This window comes from Vombatus ursinus, unplaced genomic scaffold, assembly GCF_900497805.2.
Source record: "Vombatus ursinus unplaced genomic scaffold, bare-nosed wombat genome assembly UNPS02014951.1, whole genome shotgun sequence".
Classification (NCBI taxonomy): Eukaryota; Metazoa; Chordata; class Mammalia; order Diprotodontia; family Vombatidae; genus Vombatus; species Vombatus ursinus.
Genome location: NW_020954729.1, coordinates 495,682 through 507,929, shown reverse-complemented (window position 1 = coordinate 507,929; position 12,248 = coordinate 495,682). Strand labels below are relative to the sequence as shown.

Here is a 12,248-nt window from a genome sequence, read left to right as displayed (position 1 = left end):
CTATCAAAGTTAGTCATCGCCCAATGTTGCTGTTGCTGTTGCTGTGTACAATGTTCTCCTGGTTCTGCTCACTTCACTCAGCATCAGTTCATGTAAATCTTTCCAGGTTTTTCTGAAACTTGCCTTCTCACCATTTTTTATGGAACGATAGTATTCCATCACATTCATATACCACAACTTGCTCAGCCATTCCCCAATTGATGGGCGTCCCCTCAATTTCCAATTCTTTGCCACCACAGAAAGAGCTGCTATAAATATTTTTGTACATGTGGGTCCTTTTCCCATTTTTATGGTCTCTTTGGGATACAGCCCTACAAGTGCTGTTGCTGAGTATGCACATTTTTATAGCCCTTTGAGCATAGTTCCAAATTGTTCTCCAGAATGGTTGGGTCAGTTCACAACTCCACCAACAATGCATTAGTGTTCCAATTTTCCCACATCTTCTCCAACATTTATCATTTTCCTGTTTTATTATGTTAGCCAATCTGATAGGTGTGATATGGTACCTCAGAGTTGTTTTGATTTGCATTTCTCTGATCAATAGTGATTTAAAGCATTTTTTCATATGACTATAGATAGCGTTACTTTCTTCAGCAGATGGTTATCTTTCACACAGATGAATAACATCCTCCAAACAAATGGGCTCATCAGCCTTGCCTATTGAGGGACATTAATCCAATTCATCCTTACCCATGACACGGTCACTTCTCCCCCCACTCCACTCCAAATGCCACTTTCCTTTGGAAAGTAGCTATCTATACTTTCTTTATAGGATATCCTCAATCTGGAGAAGGTGATCAGAAAAATGTCATCAAACAAATGAAAGTTCGAACCACCATCAAAGGTGACGACAGCTGGATTCACAAACCAGATGATACAGAAGGCCAGACCATGTGAGTACTCTAGAGAAACTTCTGGTTGTGACTCTGGAATGCTGCAGCCCCTAGGAGTTCTCTGCCTGAATGAAGTGGGGAAGGGGTAGAAAAGGGCAGGAAGGAAAGGGCCCTGATTAAAAGGTGGTGAAAGGCCCAGTTTGGCCAAGAGCCAGGCCCTAACTAGTATGCCAGTGTCAAGCCCAAGGCAGTGGAGGGGGGGGGAGATACAGAGCTTTACATATGACCATGACTGACCCCATGTGCCCCTCATCCCTGGTTGTCCTTAAATACCCTTTTTTCCCTATCCTAAGGGTAGCTAGAGACCTTTTCTCTTAGTTTCAGGTGGTCAACCTAGTTAGCTTCCTAACACTTGACTTAATGGGGGTTGACCTGTTAGACATCTTAAGTCAGTTCCCATATTCTTTGTCACTCATTTATCTTGTAGCTAGAATGAGGAAGGTAGAGCTCCTATCAATGTGCCCCAGAGGCTACCAGGTGTATCAGACTGAAGTACTTAGTGGAAGAGGGTGGCAGCTGGGGAGAGAGTATACTGGCTGGGTATATGAGGCAGATTTGGGCCAGTAACATGGGGTAGGGACACAGGATAAAGGTAAATTTGCTTTCCCCCTCTGGGAAGTAGCTCTGAGGAGGGGCACTATTGCCTACAACCCTCAGCAAAGTTATGTCTCTTTTCCCCAGAGTGTTACCTCCCAGCGAGGAGCCCTCTTCAGCTGCACCTCCACTCATAACACCCCGGAAGGAGAGGTATGATGAAGGCACCTTTCCAAACTCTTTTGCTCATTCTCCACTGAGGGAGGGGCATGGCCCACTATGTAGAAGGTAGCCCTCTCGTCTAGCCCAGCACTTCTCACCACACACAGGTGGTAGAAATGTAGGGGATAAGAATATTTTTGAGAGCCATATGGCAGTGGGGTCAGATGCTACAAGAGAAGTGACGTGAATGTCCATGACATTCAGTGTATTTCTGTGCGTCGTAGGAGATTCTCACTCACTGGAACATAGTCAGTTCCTTCCTGCCATTGTTAGACCCAGAATAATGGGCTTGATTGGTCAATGATCATAGACAGTGGAGGATATTCCATGCTAGGGAGAGGATTTTCTCTTTTCTGCTGCCCTATCTTTGAAAGGGAGGTGGGCTATATAAAGAGGAAATTGGGCATGTCAGAAGACCTGGGGTAAAGAATTGGCTCTGCCATTTAGTAGCTGTGGGATCTTGGGCAAGTCACTTTCCCTTCTCTGGGCCTCAGTTTTCCTCTTTTGTAAAATTGAAGGTCTCTATGCCCAGATGCCTGGGCACTGTCATCTGACTGACTTAGGCATGCTAAGGACTCCTGGACCTTGCCATCTGCCCTGCTAATGAACCTATCAGAGTTTTAGGCCTTTCTATGTCCCCTTGAGGCCAAGCCCTCTTTTATGTGTTGTTTCCCCTATTGGAATATGAGTTCCCGGAGAACAGAAATTGTCTTGCTTTTTCTTTTTGTATCCATAGCATTTAGCACAGTACATAGTAAGCACTTAGTAAATGCTTTCTCATTCATTCATTCATTCATTCATTCATTCCCTGCTCTCTGTAGATCAAATGAGGGGGTATGTAAAAGTGCTTTGAAAACCATAGAGACCCCCATGCATACACGTTCCTGAGAGTCTGCCCTTCTTACTAAGTAAGGCACTGCAGCCTCTTGGTGGCACACATGGTGCATGCCAGTTCCAACCCGGGGGTAAGGATGCTGTCCTGCAGGGCGTTCTGACAGTGACGTCTTCAAAGTGTTCAGAGCTCCTTGGGAGAGAGTTGAACAAATGTATTATTAACTAGGGGCAGCATGTGTAAGTCTTGAGAGTCTCCTGACATATGGATGTTACACTCTGACTTTCCTTCAAGTTAGGAACAGCAGGCACCCGGAGTTAGCTAATAGGGGGTCTTTCTACTTTGCAGTGTCATAGATATTGGAGCTAGAAGAAACTGTAGGAGTCCACCCACTTCCTTTATTTTCGAAGGATCAGCAAACTAGGGGTGAAAGGGACCTCAGAGACCATGTAGTCCAAAGCCATTATCCTCCGGTGAGGAAAAGCAAGAGGGAGGGGTTGAGGGACTTGTCCAAGGCCACACAAGTTCTTGTTGGAACTCGGGTCCTCTACTCTAGAGCTAGTACTCATTCCACTGAGGGAAGCCCAGACTCAGAGAGGGGAAGAGGCTTGTCCAAGGGTGCGCAGCACAGGTGGTAAATTGGCTGGCCTTACTCCAAGCTCTGAGCTTGCCACTATGTCCCACTGCCCATGTCAGGGACCAGCTCCAAAAGCTTTCCCTTAGCCTAGGCCTAGGCCTTGGCCTCGGGGGGAGGGGGGACCCTCTGACTCCAAGCCCAGAGTGAGAAAGCACAGCCCACGAGCCCCATGGGTTGTCTCAAAATGTAAAGAGAAGCCAAAGAAAGGGCCTTCAGTATGTTGGTTGGATCCTCTATGGAAGATCAAAGGCAGAGCATGAATGAGAGTCTCTGAGAGCAGAAATCCCAGCTCAGTCATGTTCTGCACCATTGGGGTCAAACTCAGATAGAAATAGGGGCCACTCAACCTGTATCAGGATCCCCTGCAGGCTGCAGACTGACTTGGAAAACCACCATTATGTAGGTTCCACTGTAAGTTTGCTTTCTTTTGTTAACCATTTCCCAATTACATTTTAATCTGGCCATGTTAGCCAGAGGGCAGCCTGCTAGACACGCCTGGTCTACAATGACAAAGGAAATATCCATGTGAAAGAAAACACAACTCCATTGGAGTTAAAGAGCTGCAGCCAAGTGGATTGGGAGGCCCAGGACCTGGCTTTCAATCCACTCTGTTACTTGGTAGCTATTTGACCGTGAGCAAGCCACTTCTCTTGAGGCAGCTGGTGTCCCAGTGGATAGAGATCTGGGCCTGGAGCCAGGAAATCCTGAGTTCAAATATGGCCTCAGACATTTAACTAGCTGCATGTTCCTGGGCAAGTCATTTCACCTCCATTTGCCCCAGTTTTTCAACTGTAAAATGGGGATAATAATAACACCTAGGATCAAATGAGATAATATTTATTTTTTAAAAAAGTTCTTAGCACGGTAGCGTTGGCATGTAGTAAGCGCTATATAAATGCGTATTCTCTTCCCTTCCCTTCCCTTCTCGGAACCTCATTTTCCTCCTCTTTAAAATGAGGGAGCTGGACTAAATGAGGTCCCTGCCACCTCTAATTCTCTAATACTATGACATCTTTATGAATGTGTTGTGATCCAAGCTCACAAAATGTTATCAGTGGGAAAAATGAAATGAGCCAGGCTCTTAAAAAAAATTCTTTTTTATTGTGAACTTAACAATCACCAACAAACAAAAATGTGTCAAACTGAAAAGAATGAGAAAGAAACTAGTACCAGAAATTAATTGTTATATACAGTTTGACTTTGTTTAGCAACCCCCTTGATTTTACAGAGGAGGAAACTGAGGCCCAGAGCAGACTAGTGATTTGCCCAAGACCTCCCAGATGATCAATCCCCTGACTCCCAGTCTGGCACTGTCTGTTCCCATGGTGCTAGGCTGCCACCCAGGCATCACTTTCCCTTCTTGGGAAGGCAGGGTCACTGTCCCAATAAGCGGTGCTGGAACAAGGCTGGTACAGGCTACGGGACAGGGCTTACATCCTTGCCCTGGCTGCCTTCATGGCCCTTCTCCTTTAGGACCTTTAAGCATCCTTGCCTGGCCTCCCTGGAGCAGTTGAAACTGGCAGCTCCTGACTTGTTTTTTCTCCCCATGCAGGCCTCCAGCTCCCAAACCTTCATCAGGCTACATTATCAGGTGGGTGTTAACAGGCAGGGGAACTGGAAACAGTAGGGGACCGATGGAGCTGTGAGTGTTTGCCAAGGCTAGTGATGGACTCTAGCCTAGAGGTTGATAGCATACTTAGCGAGATCATTCCTTATCTCCCACCTGGAATTTTTAGGCAAAGGAAACAACAGGGTCAAATTTGGGATAACTGACCCCGAGGAAGTGCATTTGGAGCTTTAGAAGAAAGTAGTACTCACAACCTGGCTGGGGGCCTTGTGTGCGGTAGGCCATTGCAGAATGGTCTGCCTGAGAGGGCCTCAGAAGACTCCTTCAAGGCCTAGAAAGTAAACTTCTAATAAAACCAGAGTTGGGAGCAAGGTTGCCAGTCAGGAAGAGACTATGCTGTGACCTGGGGCCTCAGCAGATACTTTCCAGGGTAGTGAGTTTGGGGCGGGTGTCTTTTTGTAAGTAAAACCCCTGAGATGGAGGGATCCAAGATGGACCTGCCATCTCTCCAGGGTACAGTGTGACAGCCAGGGGGCCATGAGATTGACTCTAGCCAGTCAAAATGCCATGCCATAGGAAAGAAGGGTCTCTCTCAGTGAGTTTGAGATGAGCTTGGTCAAACTTGAAGAGATGCCCTCTCTAGAATCCTGGTGCATGGTCAGGCCTGCTTACCACCGCTGTAAGGAGTGGCTTCACCTCTCTGGTAAACCTATCCCAGCCCACCTCCAGGGTCATGTCAGCTGTGCTCTTCAATGGATTTTTTCTGCCACCTACTCTAAGTCATTTTGGGCACTAATGAGATATCTCCTTCTCGGATTCATACAGGGGCGTGTTCACCAAGCCCATTGACAGCACAAGTCTGCCACAGAATCGCTACTCAGCTACTTCCGAACCCCCCGAAAGGTTGGTCCGGTGGGAGGCACTAGAAGAAGCCTCATCAAAGAACACATACTATGAGTAACAAGTAGTCTTGCTGCCCGTGGCCAGCATGGTCTTCTGTGTGCCCTGCCAAGGGGTGCTTCCCAGTTCAGCCAGCAACTGTTAAGTATAGATTGGGGGGGTGGGCAGGGAGAAGAAGCAGCCAATGGCTCCTTGGGTGGAGTTGACTACTGCTGAGCTGTGGTAAATCTTTACAAATGAATTTAAGTGAAGTCACATTAATTGTATTTTAGGAATTAGGCAGCCAACTTCCCTCTTCACCCCCTCCTTTTCACACACATAGGCTTGAGATAGATTTGGAGACACTCTGAGACTTATAAAACTATAGCTGGGCATCTCTCTTTCTTGTTATAACAGCGAAGGTGTGGGTTCTGGTAGTCCTCCTTCTGGCCAGGACTGATCCAGTCAGAGGAAAGATGATGCACATGGTGGCATTGCTGGCTATGGCTGTGAGGAGCTCAATCAGTCAGTTGACCAACAAGCATTTATTAGTGTGTGAGTGCTTAGCACTGTGCTAGATGCTGGAGCTCAGTCTGGGACCCTTCCTTGTACCCAGCATCCTCTTCTGAACATTTTATAAGTTCCTGTTTTAATTGGCTCCTCACAGCATCCTTATAATGCCTATATTAACAGCTGATATCTAGCCTAAGATTTCCAAAGGGCTTCACATAGAAACTTCACAGAGAAGGTAGATACTCCCTTCGCTGGTGCTAATATCTTTCCCCCCACAATACATGTGAATGACTTATTTGATGGATTCCTGAGTTATTGGGGCCCATCCAGTTCCTCCTCTAGCAGCTATCCTCCTGGTGATGAGCCTGTGCAAACATGGCTAAGGCCGGTCCCCCGAAAACAGGCTACCTTATCTCTATTGCTCAGGCCTGCAGAAGCTTGAAGCTCCGGCCTAGTGAGCCACATATCCTCCCTGAAGCACATCAGTGGAGCCATAAGCAGGATAGTTCATGTTTCTATAGCACTGTATGGTTAGGAAGTGCTACCTGCAAAATAGGTCTGTCTAGAGAGTCATCTCATCCTTAGTCTTCAGGAAAGAGCTTTCAATATGCATTCCAGCAACCCTGCACCCCACCCCCTGGGCTCAGGGGAACCCCAAGACCTCCATCTGCAAAAGGCTAAGCTGAGAGCCTTGTTGTTAGCACTCTCCTCCATGAGCCTGACCGAGTCTGAAAGGAAAGAGTGAGTAGGGAGAGACTGTCTCAGTTCCATCTATGGATCTGATAAACCAAACTTTCAGATATTTGGGACCCTGGACAGCTCCACAGGCCTGCTGGCAATGGGGTGTGGACTGAGTTTGCTTTTCTTTTCCAGATCTGTGGTTCCAGCAAAACCTACCACTGCCAACCTGCCCCAGCTCTCAGCCTCTGGCTACAAAGTCAGTTCTGATGATTACAAGAAGGAGACGTAAGTCTGCTTCAGGATTGACCCTCTTTTCTTTTTCTTGTGCACCAGCACCAGAAGGCACCCCAGAGGTCACCATTTGGTATAAAGTGTGGTGACCAGTGTGTCTGAGGTCAGAGCACTGGGTTCTAATTCTGTTTCTGCCACTCACTTAGATGTGTGTTTTTAGGCAAGTCACTTCCCTTCTACAGGGCTATGTTTTTTCATCTGTAAATCAGGGATGATAATTGTTCCATGGGCATGGCACTTGGCTGATATTTGCATAGCACTTTATCACTGGGCAGCTAGCTACGCCTGGATTCAGTAACCTGAGTTTAAAACTGACCTCAGACTCTTACTAGCTGTGTGACCCTGGGCAAGTCATTTAACTGTTGGCTGCCTTAGTTTCCTCATCTGTAAAATGGGTATAATAATAGCACCTACCTCTCAGGTTTATTGTGAGGATCTAATGAGGCAGTATTTGTAAAGCACTTTGCAGACCTTAAAGTGCTAATTAATGCTAGTTATTTTTATCATTATTATTAGTTCAGTCCTCTCATTAACTGCTCATCAAGGTTGAAGCAACATGACTTGACAGAGTTGCGGAAGTCAGAGTGAAACTGGATGAAGCTGCCTTATTCTTGCTTGGACTTGTTTGCTTGTTCCATTTCACCATAAGTCGCTGAGGGGCCTTGAAAGTTCCTACCCCTCCTAAGGACTCATGATGAAAACTGCCATCCACCTCCAGATAGAGAACTCATTGACTTGGTGTAGATTGAAACAGTATAGAATTGGCGGGGGGGGAACCTGTGGCATCGAGGCCACATGTGGCCCTCTAGACCCTTTGACTGAATCCAGACCCTTTGACTGAATCCAAACTTCACAGGACATTTGTTCTGTGATATTTGAATTCAGTCAAAGGACCGTGCTTGGATCCCTGACCTTACCTCTGTTTACATCAGTTTTCTCATCTGTAAAAAGGGTATAACCTCTCTCACAAGGTTGTTGTGAGAATCAAATGAGATAATAATTGTAAAGCACAGTGCCTGGCACATGGTAAGCACTTTATAAATGTTAGCTATCATCATCATCATCTTTATCTATGATCAGTTTATGAGTAGGTCAAATAAATCTGGTTCTGTAAGGCAAGGTATAGTTTCCAGAAGGCTTTGAATACCAGGCAGAGCAGTTTGGAATTCAGAGAGTAGACTACCATCCGAAACAGCTTTTTTCTTCTCATTTAGAGTGCCCTGCAATATCATACACATCCCCATGGAAGGGGATGATAGTGCCTTAACTTTTCCTGTTGATGAGCAGCAAAGAAGGTACAATAGCTAGAAAGGTTGGAGGAGGGGCCCAGGAAATTCCACTTTAGCACCATTGGGCATCATGCCTCCTAGTGCCCCATCTTGGGATGGGCAGGGTGAGATTTTCCTTAGCCAGGTGGCAGATGGTATGGTGGACTTGGGATACTGAGGGTGACACCTGAGAAGCTCAGCTTTGTATCACAGCACTCCTACCTACTTATCTATGTGACCCTGGGCAAGTCACTCCCTCCCCCCCACCCCCACCGGGCCTCACCTTGCTCTTGTGTAAAACTAGGAGGACTGGCTGTTATGCCAACCCCCCCCCAAGCTCTCAGTTTCCATTATTGCCTGCTGTCTTCTGAATGTTCCACCTCTAGTTAGCTACAGGACCTGCTTGACTTCATTGAGAGGGCTGAGATTCTTATGATGTCCTTGATCTGATCCCCTACCATGTCCGTATACTTGGTATAAAGTGAATTAGAAGAAGCCCCTGTTGTATGCAGGCAGGATCCATTCTAGGGAATCTCAAACGTCAATGGTATCCAAGAGGCAAACACTTCAAGTCTGGAAAGTGCCCAGTAGGTGCCAGCCTGCATTGGGAGAGGCTGTTTACTCACTAAGAGTACCCTATGCTAATGAAATCACAGTCCAGTTAAAAAAACTTGTCAGATCTCCCAGAAACTTAGATTTAGGGCTTGTAAATCATCTAGTCTGACCCCCCCTCATTTTACAGATGAAGAAACAGGTTTGGGGAGCAATTGTCCAAAGCAAAAGGGAAGAATGAGATTTAACCTCAGGTCTTCTGACTTCAAATCTGGTGAGGTTCACCCCACCCATTGTATCACTAGTGTATAAACATGAGAGAGGTGATGGAAAGGGAAGATCTGGGTCCTCTATACAGGCTCTCTTATTCTCCTTTCTCATTTCCCATTCCCCTAAACAATTTCCCAGCTAATGAAGCTGATTTTATTCAGACATGAATGTGATTAAGAGGTAACTCAGTGTGGTGGAAAAGAATTTCTGGATTGGGAGTGTAGAGCCCAGGTGGTGGTTGTTGTGTTGGTCAGAGGCCAGTCATCTCACTTCTCTTAGCTTCAATTTCCTTGTCTGTAACAACCTCTGTACTCCCTGCCCAGCATGGTGATGGTTGGAAGGGCAGAGGTGATCCTGAAAGGCCTGTTTGAACTCGAGTTGTGGAGATAGCCCCCACTGTTCTCCCTCTGGAAGAACTGAACTCTTAACAAGTTATAATGGTGAGGGACCCCTTCTTTCTGCTTGCCTGATTGAAACAGAGGTGGGCTCAGTTGCGTATCAGGACCCGCGTCTGTTTCATACAAGTCACTCAGTACCCTAAACTGCCAGAAAGTCAAACAGACTTCAGCCAGAAGCCAGGTGGGCAGGTTGGCAGAACTTGCCATGTGTCCCCATGGGAGAGTGTATGGGGGGAGGGAGATACGGTCAGAGCACTGGCCTTTGATCTCCATTCTGGCTCTTCCCTTCTCATTCCCAGCCCTTCTAGAGCCGAAGCTTCCTGCCACCTGTTTCAGAGGTCTGCCACCTGGGAGCACTCCTATGTGCTATCTGCTGCCAAGAAGAGCTCACAGTGAGTGCATGTCTCAGGAGGAGGGGGGAGAGGGAGGTGTGGGCTATATGCCTTGGGCTGGGGCAGGAGGGGGGGAGGAAAGAAAGGGGCTAGGGGGTGGAGACTGGGAGGTGGGATGGAGGTGGCTTAAAGGGAGCACAGTTATAAAGCATTTGAATTTGATCTGACACTGAATGTGTAAGTCTTGTGTCACATCCTTTATTTTATTTATTCTATCCTACAGGCCGGCGGCTCGGGTGGTGTCTTTCTGTCCACCTTCCAGGAGTTCCACTCAGGACTTAGCACCTCCTTTTATGGCAAAGAGGTAAGACTCTAGAGCAGTTCTGTGCCTGGGTTCTCCTCCCCTACTGGTGGGGTGGGCCAGGAGAGGAGAAGGCCTTGGACTCTCCTGAAGCAGAGAGGGCCCAGGAGAGTGGGAGCTGCTGCTTGGGTGGTTTCACTGCCAGCCTGGGAGAGCCTCAGGAGGCAGGCCTAGATCCCTTATCGCAGACAGGCTAAGCCTGTAGTGCTGAAAGTCACAAACAGATCTGGGTTCCCTTCACTTTTGTCCACGGAAAAAAGTGTGCCCTAAGCTCCCCTGCCCATGGAAAAAAGTGGAGGTGCTATTTCTTTTGACCAAAGATTCACAGGTACTTGAATGAAGGAATTATCAAACATTTTGCCTTTTCAGAAAATATCTTTTTTCTCCTGGGAAGGAAGGGTGTTGTGGTAAATAAACCTCTGGCCTTGGAGTCAGGAAGCTTGCCTCAGACTCTGGTCAGTCTTTGTGACCCTCCTCTCTGAGCCTCGGTTTCCTGCCCTTTAAAATGGAGCTCATAATAGCACCTACCTTAGGGGAATAAGCACACAGTAAGGATTTCATAAATGCTTACTGACTGATTGAATAATGTTTATAAAGGGCTTTACAAAACCTTAAAGGAAATGAGAGCTAGCTTTGGGGTTTTCTGCACCAAACAGGCAAGCCTCTTGTATTGGTGGAGGAGAGGCTAGAAAGTCACTTCCACGGGCTGGGAGCAGTCTTGAAGTAGATGGTTGAAAGAGAACGCCTTCAGCTATAGCCCTGGGGGGGGGGGGGGGGGGGGCGATGGCTGTGAGTGAGCCCCTCTCCCTTTTGGCCCCTGGGACTGAATCACTAAGCCTTGGGTTCCTAGAGGAACACGCACGGAGCTGTCCAGCACGGGGAGCTCGGAACAGCCTCTTTCCCGTCCAAGGGGAGTATGCTAAGAAGGAAGACGGCGCCTTCTGAGAGCCCAGAATGGAATGTGAAGCTGCTTTTGGCTTGGTCTTCTGCTGTAAAAGAGAAGAGGCTGAGTAAATGAGGGAGGCGTCTGGCACAGTGACCCCTTGTATCTCTTACTGAGAGTATCTTTGCATTACTGCCTGAAAGGGTTGAAGTCGAGGAGGGTGAAGTCCCTCCTGAGAGGATTCAGACCCTGCCATCTTTGGCAAGACAGATTTTCGGCTTCACCAGGTAGTTGTTTCCCATTTGCCCTGACCTCCCCTGACAGCCTCAGTTTCCGTAAGAGCAATGGACTTAAGAGGGCTGTCCTTCCATCTCTTGCTGAGCCAGCAGCCTTAGTTTTCTACCCTCCAGAATAGAGCATGGCAGGGGAGAGGGGAACACTTCAGGAGACCCTCAACATTCAGGCCCTTCTGGCTGACCTCTCCTATGCACTGAATCATTTTCTTGCACCTGTCATCTAGTTTATGAGAGGTAGCATGGCCTGGGGGATAGAGATCAGGCTTTGGAGTCTGAAAATCCAAGGCACAAAGCCCATCCTTGCCTGCCACGTTCTAGCGGCCCCTGCCCAAGGCATGTCACTTCACAGTGATCCAGGTGGCTCTCAAAGACGAGAAGTTGTAAAGTGCAGACCTGCTTTGGTAGAGTGGGTGCCCTCCATGGGTGCTTCCTACACCTGTGAAATCACAAGGCTGGGGTGGGGAATGTGTGTTCATGGCTTCAGAGCTGTGTCTTGCCCATCCTCTCATTTGCAGATGAGGACACTGAAACCTCGAGAGGTTAGGTGCCTTGTTCAGGGCCATCCAGCTAGGAAGCTCTTGGATTTGCTCCCAGGTCCTCTATCTCCAAGCCCAGCCTCCTCTCCCCTGATGCATTCTAAGATCTGAGAGCAGATGAGCCTCCTCTTTCACCTCCATACCCACCTAAGAGAAGAGGCTTTACTAAATGCTTCTTGAACCTTCCACCTTCTCTGGCAGTTTTGCTACCATTGCATTAACTTTATTGTACACTTAAAGAAAATCTGCACACAAGAGAAGTTTACAGCTTATGCATTTCTCTTCATTTGTTCTTGTACGTTG

At 47.5% G+C, this 12,248-nt stretch overlaps 1 protein-coding gene across 1 annotated transcript in view; it reads left to right on the top strand.

Moving 5' to 3' along the window:
• ZNF185 (zinc finger protein 185 with LIM domain) overlaps positions 1-12,248 on the top strand; it is a 62,949-nt gene that overhangs the window by 22,496 nt on the left and 28,205 nt on the right. The window contains exons 3-11 of the mRNA XM_027845076.1: positions 773-893; positions 1,575-1,640; positions 4,671-4,709; positions 5,511-5,588; positions 6,951-7,043; positions 9,837-9,929; positions 10,192-10,233; positions 11,081-11,144; positions 11,291-11,400. Of these exons, the coding sequence (XP_027700877.1) occupies positions 773-893; positions 1,575-1,640; positions 4,671-4,709; positions 5,511-5,588; positions 6,951-7,043; positions 9,837-9,929; positions 10,192-10,233; positions 11,081-11,144; positions 11,291-11,400 (706 nt within the window). The remainder of the gene's footprint in view (positions 1-772; positions 894-1,574; positions 1,641-4,670; positions 4,710-5,510; positions 5,589-6,950; positions 7,044-9,836; positions 9,930-10,191; positions 10,234-11,080; positions 11,145-11,290; positions 11,401-12,248) is intronic.